General features: G+C 35.2%; 2 protein-coding genes across 2 annotated transcripts; both read right to left on the bottom strand.

The window, feature by feature from the left end:
* Positions 1 to 7,443: 7,443 nt before the first annotated feature.
* On the bottom strand, positions 7,444 to 8,084 carry LOC105771880 (uncharacterized). Its single transcript, XM_012593263.1, has 2 exons — positions 7,945 to 8,084; positions 7,444 to 7,831 (listed from the first exon to the last, which is right to left on the bottom strand). Exons 1-2 carry the CDS (start codon positions 8,082 to 8,084, stop codon positions 7,444 to 7,446), a joined length of 528 nt encoding a protein of 175 aa, XP_012448717.1.
* A 30-nt stretch (positions 8,085 to 8,114) lies between these two features.
* On the bottom strand, positions 8,115 to 8,471 carry LOC105771879 (uncharacterized). The gene has a single exon (XM_012593262.1). The coding sequence runs from the start codon at positions 8,469 to 8,471 to the stop codon at positions 8,115 to 8,117; it is 357 nt and encodes a 118-aa protein (XP_012448716.1).
* Positions 8,472 to 12,155: the final 3,684 nt, after the last annotated feature.

The raw sequence follows: 12,155 nt of genomic DNA, 5'->3' as shown, positions 1-12,155 counted from the left end.
CCCAAATTGCAATCCATTGGGTACGATCCTCAAAGTACTTACCTACTTTGTTGCAACTATGTTACAACTTGACCCGTATACTTGTGGGCACCGCCTCAAATCTATATATTTAGTTTTGGTATTCACACTCTGGACGTTAGTACATCCAGAGGCGGTCAAGTTGTTGGCGTCGTTATCAGGGATTGCAACGGTTGAATCGATTACTTGGAAATAATATTAGTTGAAAGACTAACGAGTTAGATAGTGTACTAATTTTTATATTCATTAATTGTGTTATTTTCTCAAATTTTTTTATTTACCTTGTTGACTAGAATATTTAATTATGGAAAATTTTGATACAGGTGGTTTAATGATGAAAGGAATTCTTGGGACAACGAATGGAATTACATAACAGGTTGGTCGAATGGAATTACATAACAGGTTAGTCGAATGGAGCCACGACGAACCAATGGAACGGTGATAATGAGTGTGAGGACAATGAGTACTCATACGAACTTTTTTATGAGTCATACGACAAAGACAATGATATACCCAAACACTCAGATGAATCTCTTTGTGATTTACATATGATTCCTTCATGTGAAACTATTGAGCCGTCCAACTCCAAAAGTTATCAAAAATGTTAGACATTATGGAACAAATGGGGGAAATGCTCTAAGAGATATTTAAGGCGTTACCTCCAAGGGAAGAGGTCGTCTATGATGTTCCCAAGCTTGATCCAGAGGATCCCCGTATTATCATTAACCACCCTAAATTAGATAATAATAGTCAACAAGAGTTTAGAACCAAAGATCATGAGGATAAATTGAATATGGATGAAGCAGTCTCTAATCCAATTGACGTAGAATCAGACATAACAATTGATGTAGCCACAGACGTAAAAGTAGAAGTAACCACTAACATGGAGCTTAAACCGATTCTATAAAGTGTAGAAGAGCTAATACACTTTCTAGCTATAGCAGAGAATGTGTCGGCCGAAGAGATCGATGAGTTCAACTCCTTCTTATCTGACAAAGGCAACAAAGCTAGAGTGATCAAAATTTCACGCGACATGGAAGGGAGGAAGCTCGAGGAAATAATACCCTAGAAAACAATTTGGGGTTGGCTCAGATTTGGTACCAAATGGGTTGTAATATGAATGTCGCATTGGTTGAAAATAAGGCAGCATCATTGGAAGTGACTAAAGGGGCAAGTTCATATATATATCAGTAGTGAAATAAACATCGAATCAAAGTGTTAAGAAACAGTTAGAAATTCTTCTATGGTGGCGGCACAGATCATCCTGGTTTTTAAAAGAACTTCTATTTCCTACTTTAAATTTTGTTAGTTTTATTTATTTATTTATTACTTTTATTCATTTACTTTATTAATCTTAGTTGTGTTTAGTTTTTTTCCCACAGCAAGTGTAGATACCATAGAGTGACAGAACCAAAAAAAATTGAAGAAGCCAGAAACTGTGCTCGATACACCCTAATGTCACGACATCCTAGATAAAAGACAACCTCAAAACGTTGAAGGGCAAAGTTAATTTGAGACGTTCTGTCATCCATTATCGACACTAATTATTTTCCTCTTATTTTTATTTTTATTACATTATATTTCATATTTTTTGTTACAGAGCATTACCGTAGAATCAGAAAACAATTAACATCATAACATTTAAAGAAATTAAACATAGTATAAATCATTCAATGACATGCATTTTGTCCCTAAATCGAGCCTTCGAGGCTCTAAAAATAGCTTAGAAGCAATTTGAGACTTATTTGAAACGAAACAGGTAGTTTAAGAAAAAGATGCAAAAATTGGAAAACAGGGGTCACACGGCTGTATGACCAGGCCATGTAACATTTGCACAAGGGACACACAGTCGTGTCCTAGCCCAAGTCTACACCTGTGTGCCAAGTTGTGTAACTCTCTCAGTTGCCATACATGCCCGTGTGCCAGGCCATGTGCTAGGCCATATAACTCATTAACCTGGAACACTAAGAAATCTCAAATAACCCATGGCTGTGTCGCCAGGCTGTGTGTCTAACACAGCCGTGTGGCAGCCCATGTCCCTGGCCGTGTGAACCCAAAATTAACCTAAAATTAAGCCATTCCATAACCAATTCATGCATAACTAACCAATCCATTTATGCACACTTTCGAGGGACTTAAGCATCATTCAAATACACATAATCATGCTATTTCAAACAACCTAATTCAACTAAACTATATGCCGTTCAAAGGCACCACAATATATATGCCAAAACATCACTAACCAAAATCAAAGCAATATAACCACATTTCAAGCACAATAATTAGTTCTTTTAACTACCAAATGACAATAAATTTAACCATTCACATTTCACTTCAAACATACCAAAAGGGTCATATATTCCAAGTACCTAAAATTGACCAAAAGACATAAACTTATCAAAGCATTTAAAGCCCATCAAACAAGACTTAAACTCCAAAAGCATATTTGTACCAAAGTGATCATTAACACATTCATAAACTATCACTACAGAAATCCTATACATGCCATATAACCTAGATATCCAAAATCTACATAAATAGTCCTTGAGATAGTGTGTTTCTTTGAGCTTGATCCGATCTCCCAACCACAAAACAAAGTCTACAAAAAAAAAAAGGATAAACAGAAAAGCTTACTTGAAACTTAGTAAGTTTGTAAAATAACGATATAGTTTACTACAATACAATTGAATAACAAAAAGAAATTCCTTGTCATTCACAATCCACCATAGGTAAGTGCTACACGTTTCATTAGATCAGTTTGCTCAGATATCATAGTAAGTAATTTAAAAAATGTAAAGTATCACTCATTCGAGCTAGTTCCACTTGACCGTTTTGTAATGTAGCTCACACAAGATGACGAGGGTCTACAACGTATGTAGGACCTCAGCCATTGTTACAGTTCATTCATCAAAATAGAGCATTTAGTCGTTTCACTAGATCTCGATGCTGCTCACACAAGCTGTCGAGAACCCGCAACCTATGCAGGATTCTCAAACATCAGAATAGTCTATATCATCAAAACAAAATATTTAATCAGTTCATCACTTCACGTCTCGACCCAACCTAAGGCCTAATCACTTTAATCGTTCATAGTACAAATTCTTAATTGATCTAGTATGCTTAGAAATTACAAAACTTAAATATAGAAATTATATGAAAAGAAACACTAGTTATAAAATTTAGAAATACGAACTTACTGGGCTGATTTGTAGTAATAGCCAAAGTATAGAGACTACTTCGGTACCTTGTCTTTTCCTTGGTTATCAACAAGTTCACGATCTAAAATAATAGTTTGATTCAATTAATTAAATCAACAACCAAATTTAATCATTCTGTACAATTTTAGTCCTTTTTGACATTTACAAAATTGTCCTCAACTTTTCTCCTTTATTTAATTTAATCCCTAAGCCCCAAACATGCAAATTACCATTTTCTCGTAAACCCATTTCAGCTAAAACCTTCCATGGTTTTCCAATAGCCACTATTTGCAAATATTTCATATGAAGTACAAGCAATTTCATCGTTTTAGCAATTTAGTCCTTAAACATTAAAATAATCAAAAACTACTTTACAAAACAGTCCAATCTAACATCTAAGTGTAGATATCTTTCAAAAGCTTCAAGAAACAACTAAACTCATCAATGGCACAATCCACAATGTTTGACAATTTTACAAATTAGTCCTCGGGTTAGCTAGATTAAGCTAATACGAACTCAAAAACATAAAAATCACTAAAACGGACGAAGTTTACTTACCTAATTGAAGGAACAAAGATAGAATGAATGTTTTCTGCTCTTTATTTTAAGGTTCCAACTAAGGAAGAAAATAGGTTGAAGATGGTTTTATTTTCATCATGTTTCGTTTTTGTTTATAGTGCTAATTAACTAATTACTAATTTGCCCTTACCGTTATAATCAAATTTCATGCAATTTCAAACCTTAGAATCGTCCACTAATTATGAAAAGGTATATTTATCATCCAAGGCCCTTAATTAAACTTCCCTTAGCTATTTGGTAACTTCCACAATTGGAAATCAACTTTTTCCCTTTTTACACTTTAGTCCTTTTTACTTAATTAACTATCTAAACGATAAAATTTCATAACCAAAATTTAATGCGATACTAATGACCATGTAAATATTAAATAATTAATATTTACTAATCGACACGTTAGATTCGTTGTCCTGAAACTACTATTTCTGACACCACTAAAAAATGGGGTGTTACAACTCTCCCTCCTTAGAAAATTTTGTCCTCGAAATTTCTTATCGGTAAATAGATTCGGATATTGTGATCTCATTGAATCATCTATTTCCCATGTAACCTCTTCCACCTCATGACGATTCCATAAGATTTCAACCAACGTCAATCTTTTGTTTCGGAGTTCCTTTACTTCACGTGTTAAAATTCTAATTGGTTTTTCCGAATACGACAAATCAGGCTTAATCTCAACCTCACAAGGGGTAATTACATGCGAAGGATCTGAACTATATTGTCTTAGCATCGAAACATGGAAAACATTGTGAATCTTGTCAAGTTTTGGGGGTAAAGCTAATCTATAAGAGACAAGGCCAATCCTCTCTGTAACCTCATATGGCCCAATAAATCTTGGACTCAATTTTCCCTTTCGACCAAATCGAAGTACGTTCTTCCATGGTGAAACTTTTAGAAACACTCGATCGCCAATGACAAACTCTATATCCTTTCTTTTTAGATTAGCATATGATTTCAAATGATCAAATGCTGCTTTCAATCAGTCTCGAGTTATTTGAAATTTATTTTCTGTCTCTCGTATCAAATCAGAACCAACCAACTTGGATTCACTCAATTCAGACAATAAAGCGACATTTTACATTTCTTTCTGCAGAAAGCCTCAAACAGTGCCATTCTAATGCTGGATTGATAACTGTTATTGTATGCAAATTCTACCAACGATAAATATCTTTCCCAATTACCCTCAAATTTAAGCGTACAACATCGTAACATATCTTCTAAAATCTGTATCACTTGTTCAGATTGCCAATCTATCTGTGGATGATATGCGGTACTAAAATTAAGTTTAATACTCAGAGCTTCGTGAAGTTTACCCTAAAATCTCAAGGTAAATCTCAAATCTCTGTAGGAAATAATAGGTAACGGTATTCTGTGCAGTCTGAAAATCTCAGATACATACCACTCCTCTAACTTTTCAAGTAAAAAATCAGTACGTGCCGGAATGAAATGAGCTAACTTCGTTAGTCTGTCAACTATAACCAAGATCGAGTCCTTCTTCCTCGGTGTTACCGATAACCCCAATACAAAGTCCATCGTAACTCGTTCCCATTTCCATTTGAGAATAGTGAAAGACTGTAATAATCCTGATGGTACTTGATGCTAGCCACTAATACATTTTCTTCAGGTCATTAAACATCTTCATGCTACCCGGATGAATGGAGTATGTGCTGCTATGAGGTTCCTGATAAAATATCTCGCTTTAACCAGGGATTATCTGGAATACACACCCGGTTATGAAAAAAACATCATACCATTTTCACTTACAGTGAATCCTGTAGTCAAATTACTCTGGATTAGTTCACGGTTGGCTAATAACTTTTGGTTATCCTTTTGCAACTCTCGAATCCACTGAAGAAATAACGACCTAGCTTTGAGTTAAGCTATAACAGAACCATCGCCTTCCAAAGATAAATGTATATTCGTTGCCCTTAGAGCAAATAATGATTTCTAACTCAAAGCATTCACAACTACATTAGCCTTTCTAGGATGATAATTAATCACAAGGTCATAATCTTTTAATAGCTCTAACCATCATTGCTATCTCAAATTCAGTTCTTTCTACATCATCAAGTACTTCACACTCTTATGATCTGTGAATATGTTACATTTTTCACCGTAGAGGTAATGGCCCCAAATCTTTAGAGTAAAAACAATGGCAGCCAACTATAAGTCATGCGTCAGGTAATTCCTCTCATGAGGTTTCAACTGACGAGAAGCATAATCTTTTCTATCTTGCATCAGTACACATCCCAATCCACTCAGTGAAGCATCAGTGTAAACAACAAATTCTTTTCCAAACTCAGGCTATGTCAAAACTGGGGCTTCTATCAACATTATTTTTAACTGTTCAAAACTCTGTTGGCATTTGTCTGACCAAACAAACTGAATATTCTTCTGCGGTAATTTGGTCATTGGCGAAGCTATTATAGAAAAGAATTTAACCAAATCTCGGTAATAACCTGCCAGTCCTAGAAAAATTCATACCTTAGAAACATTTTTCAAAGCTTTCCAATTAATTATAACAGATAGCTTACTCGGATCAACACATATACCCCTTGCAGAAACCGCATGCCCAAGAAATCCAACTTTCCGCAACCAGAACTCACAATTACTAAATTTTGCATATAACTGCTTCTCACACAAAGTCTGCAGTACTATTATCAAATGTTGAGTATGTTGGGTCTCTGTTTTGGAGTAGATCAATATATCATCAATAAATACAACCACAAATCTGTCCAACTGAGGTTGAAAAACCCTATTCATCAGATCTTAAAAGCTGTTGGGGCATTAGTCAACACAAAAGGCATTACGAAAAATTCATAGTGTCCATATCGGGTCTGGAAGGCAGTCTTTGGTACATCACAATCCTTTTCCACATCTGATAATATCCAGATCTGATATCTATATTTGAAAATATAGTTGCATCTTTTAACTGATCGAATAGGTCATCTATACGGGGTAATGGATATTTATTCTTTATTGTTACCTTGTTTAGCTATCTGTAGTCTATACATAATCTCAACGAACCATCCTTCTTTTTCACAAAGAGAACTGATGCACACCAAGGAGATATACTCGGTCCAATGAAACCTCTATCTAGTAATTCTTGCAACTGTGCTTTAAGTTATTTTAGCTCAGTCGGAGCCATTCTATATGGTGAAATTGATATTGGTGCAGTCCTGGGTATCAGATCAATAGAAAATTCCACTTCCCTTTTTGGTGGTAAACCCGGTAATTCTTCAGGAAATAGATCTTTGAATCCATTAACAACAGGCACCTATTCCAACTTCGATCTAGAATCTCGGGTATCCAGTATGTAAGCTAAAAATGCCTTGTAGCCCTTATGAATCATCTTCTGTGCAAACATTGCTGAAACGACTCTAGTAGTACTACTCAGTCTTCTGGGCTCAATTGTAATCATTTCTCCTGATGGGCATCTCAAATCAGTTCGTTTCTATCTACAGTTAAGTATCGCATCATGTAGCGATAACCAATCCATACCCAATATTACATCAAACTCATAGAAAGGTAACATCAATAGGTTGGCAGAAAACTCACAGCCCAGTACTTTCAGTGGACACTTACGACATACTAAATTTACTATCACACTGTGACCCAGTGGGTTTGTAACTTGAACATTAAGCTCAATTGACTAAACAGGTAAAATTTTATCAGTTTCCAAGGTAGTGCAAATGTAGGAATGAGTCGAACTAGGATTAATTAAATCATATACAACAACATCAAAAAGATAAAATATACTAGTAACAACATCAGGGGCAGTAGCCTCTTCTCCGACTCGAATAGCATATGTCCGTGCAGGTGCTCGAACTTCAGATCTAGCAGTCCCATCCTTAGTGTCACCTTTGTTTCCTCTCGTGTTACTACTCTGGCTAGGGTGTCTACCTTTTGCTGTGGTCGGGGCTTTTACACTTTGGTCATCTTTTTCTTCCGGTGCTTTCGGACAATTTCGCACAAAATGATCAACCACCCTACTTTTGAAACATGTGCCCGCCTTAAGTCTACACTCACCTAGATGAAATCTGCCACAATGATCACACATTTGTTTTGGAGCATTTTGTACACTGGCCACACTATCAGCAAGCCGATTTTGAAAATTTGACTCAGGCTGATGTGATTTGCTTCTATTCGATACCCAGATGATGCAGTAACACGACTATCTTGTTCTTTCATTTTCTTCGGTCGAGATGCAGAATATGTTTTGGAAGGATATCTTTTGCTAAGTTCTCGGGCTCTCTTTTCTCTCTGTCTCTTATGGTTGTAACTGTCTTCCATTTTTTATGCCTGATCAGTCAGAACTACAAACTATCGAATCTTTGTACCACCAATCATCATTTTAATCTCATCATTCAACCCATATTCAAAACGGATGCACACCTCATCCTCTGCCAGTACAATTTCCCGAGCATACTTGTTGAGATATACAAACTCTCTTTCATACTCAACCACTGACTTGTTTCCTTGTCTCAGTTCTAGAAATTCTTTCTTTTCACGGTCCAGATACCTCTTACTAATGTACTTCTTTCTAAACTCTGTTTGGAAGAATTCCCAGTTAATGTTGTCTCTGGGTACGACTACCGTCAACATAGACCACCAACTATAAGCCTTATCTTTTAACATTAACACTGTACATCTCAGATAATCTTCCGGTGGACATGCCATTTGAACAAAAACTCTCTGGATTTTTTAACTAGTATTCAGCTCTGGACGGGTCATCTTCGATTCTGCCTCAAAACTCTTTAGCCCCATATTTTCTCACCTTATCAACAGGAATATGTCGACTTGGTTCAACCAATAGAGGGGGTGGAGTTTTAATAGGACGTGTTACTGGAGGTGCAGGTACTACTGAAGGTACAGCAGGATGTGCAATAGAGGATGGAGGTTACTGAACCATCAGATTATTTCTCATGAATTCAAAAATCCACTGTCCCATTAAGCCAAAGAACATTTTTTTTGACTTCAGTTTCAGTCATTCGTGCAATCGACATACTCTAACTCGCACCCAAATTAGTGTAGTCGGGATGTTACTATTCATTTCATTAGTCTCACCTCGTTCATTATCAGACATCTTTAATAATCTACAAGAGAGATGGGAGTTAGATAGGATCAATCAAACTCACACTTATTTTAGGTTTATATGGCATGTAATTCTAAGCTTTAACATACTATGTTCAGTCCAAGAATCGACTAAACCGTAGCTATGATACCACAAAATGGAACACCCCTAACCCGTCTCTGTCACCAGATTGGGATTACAGAGCATTACCGTATAATTGAAAAATAATTAACATCATAAAATTTAGATAAATTAAACATAGTATAAATAATTCAATGTCATGCATTTTGTCCCTAAATCGAGCCTTCGAGGCCCTAAAAATAGTTTAAAAGTAATTCGTGACTAATATGAAACAAAATAGAAAGTTTAAGAAAAAGATGCAAAAATTGGAAACCAGGGGTCACACGGCTGTGTGACAAAGCCCAAGTCGTGTAAAATTCGAACAAGGGACACAAGGCCATGTCCCAGCCCGTGTCTTCACCCGTGTAACTCACTGAGATGCCCCATATGCCCGTGTGCCAGGCGGTGTGCTAGGCTGTGTAACTGTCTAAGTTTCCACACATGCCTGTGTGCCAGGCCATTTTCTAGGCCGTGTAACTCACTGACTTAGAACATTAAGAAATCTCAAATGACACAAGGCCATATTGCCAGGCCATGTGAACCCCAAATTTACCTAAAATTAAGCCATTTCATAACCAATTCATGCATAACTAACCAATCCATTTATGCACACTTTCGATGGACTTAAGCATCATTCAAATACACATAATCATGCCATTTCAAACAACCTAATTCAACGAACCAATATGCCATTCAAAGGCACCGCAATACATATACCAAAACATCACTAACCAAAATTGAAGCAATATAACCACATTTCAAGCACAATACCTAGTTCTTTTAACTACCAAATGACAATCAATTTAACCATTCACATTTCACTTCAAACATACCAAAAGGGTTATATATTCCAAGTACCTAAAAGTGACCAAAAGACATAAACTTATCAAAGCATTTAAAGTCTATCAAACAAGAATTAAACTCCAAAAGCATATTTTTACCAAAGTGATCATTAACACATTCATGAATTATCACTACACAAAATCCTATACATGCCATATAACCAAGATATCAAAAATCTACGAAAATAGTCCTTGAGATAGTATGTTTATTTGAGCTTGATCCGATCTCCCAACCATAAAATAAAATCTACAAAAAGGAAAAGAAAGGATAAACAGAGATAAGCTTACTTGAAACTCAGTAAGTTCGTAAAATAACAATAGAGCTTACTACAATTTAATTTAACAACACAATTGAATAACAAATAGAAATTCCTTGTCGTTCACAATCTACCACAAGTAAGTGCTACACATTCAATTAAATCAATTTGCTCAGATATCATAGTTCGTCATTTTAGAAATGCAGAGTATCGCTCATTCGAGCTAGTTCCAGAACATTGACCATTCGCAATACTGCTCACACAAGTTGATGAGGGTCTGCAACGTATGCAGGACCTCAGCCATCGCTACGGTTCATTCATCAGAACAGAGCATTTAGTCATTTCACTTGATCTCGATGCTGCTCACACAAGCTGTTGAGAATCAACAACTTATACAGGATACTCAGCCATCAGAATAGCCCATATCATCGGACATAATATTTAATCATTTCATCACTTCACGCCCCGGCCCAAGGCTGAATCACTTTAATCATTCGTATTACCAACTCTTAATTGATCTAGTATGCTTCGAAATTCCAAAACTTAAATATAGAAATTATATGAAAAGAAACACTAGTTATAAAATTTAGAAATACAAACTTTCTAGGCTGATTTGTAGCAATAACCAAAGTACAGGGACTACTCCCCTACCTTGTCTTTTCCTCGGTTTTCAACATGTTTGTGATCTAAAACAATAGTTTCACTAAATTAATTAAATAAACTATGTACAATTTTTGTCCTTTTGAAATTTACAAAATTGCCTTCAACTTTTCTCTTTTATTCGATTTAATCCCTAAGGCCCAAACATGCAAATTACCCATTTTCTCTTAAACCCATTTCAATCAAAACCTTTCATGGTTTTCCAGCAGCTCCTATTTGCAATATTTCATATGAAGTACAAGTAATTTCATTATTTTAGCAATTTAGTCCTTAAACATTAAAATTATCAAAAACTACTTTACAAAACAGTCCAATCTAACATCTAACCTTAGAAATCTTTCAAATGCTTCAATAAACAACTAAACTCATCAATGGCACAATAAAAAATGTTTGACAATTTTACAAATTAGTCCTTGGGTTAGCTAGATTAAACTAATACAAACTCAAAAACATAAAAATCACTAAAAACGGATGAAGTTTACTTTCCCAATTGAAGGAACAAATATAGAATGAATGTTTTCTACTCTTTCGTTTAGGGTTTCAGCAAAGGAAGAAAATAGGTTGAAGACGGTTGAATTTTCATCATGTTTCCTTTTTGTTTATAATGATAATTAATTAATTACAAATTTGCCCTTACCATTATAATCAAATTTCATGCAATTTCAAACCTTAGAACTGCCCACTAATTACATAGAGGTATATTTATCATCCAAGACCCTTAATTAACCTTCCCTTAGCTATATGGTAATTTCCACAATTAGAAATCAACTTTCTCCCTTTTTACACTTTAGTCCTTTTTACTTAATTAACTATCTAAATGATAAAATTTCATAACCAAAATTTAATACAATACTAATGACCTCGTAAATATTAAATAATTAATATTTACTAATTGACACATCAGTTTCGTGGTCCCAAAGCCACAGCTTCCGACACCACTGAAAAATAGACTGTTGGACATGTAATGTTTCTTGTCAAGCATGAAATTTTTGATTGATATAAGATAAATTGATTATTTTTAAGGGAAACCTAGTTAAATTGCATAATAGATTAGAAGTACTAAAGTAAGAATGTTTGATGATGCCATATGAGATATAAGTCTTATAGATAGTTATAGAGACATGAATGCTTGAATTGATTATTATTCATTTGGTTTAATTCGAAGCATGAAAGAAACTGTGTATGGTGGGATGCTTAGGGATGACCTAAGGCATTGTTTGAATAACTTGTTCTCAAATAACCATACCTTGATGCTATGAATCCCTAGTCTTCTTATTTGAACCTAATAACTCTTTTTTGATGAAACCAAAAAAATTGAAACCCAAGGACCACACATAAAACTTAAACTCTTCCCTATTGTTGGTCCTTTAATACATTACAAAATAGATGCCAGGTCATGGATATTGATGAT

Source organism: Gossypium raimondii, chromosome 6 (genome assembly GCF_025698545.1).
Source record: "Gossypium raimondii isolate GPD5lz chromosome 6, ASM2569854v1, whole genome shotgun sequence".
NCBI lineage: Eukaryota > Viridiplantae > Streptophyta > Magnoliopsida > Malvales > Malvaceae > Gossypium > Gossypium raimondii.
Note: the sequence above shows the minus strand (reverse complement) of the source record. Positions and strands in the feature narration are given on the sequence as shown.

Coding starts and splice junctions, on each gene's coding strand:
- LOC105771879 (XM_012593262.1), bottom strand. CDS start 8,471: ATGGCATGTCCACCGGAAGATTATCTGAGATGTACAGTGTTAATGTTA.
- LOC105771880 (XM_012593263.1), bottom strand. CDS start 8,084: ATGGAAGACAGTTACAACCATAAGAGACAGAGAGAAAAGAGAGCCCGA. Junction 7,832..7,944: donor CGTGTTACTGCATCATCTGG/GTATCGAATAGA, acceptor TCATTGTGGCAG/ATTTCATCTAGGTGAGTGTA.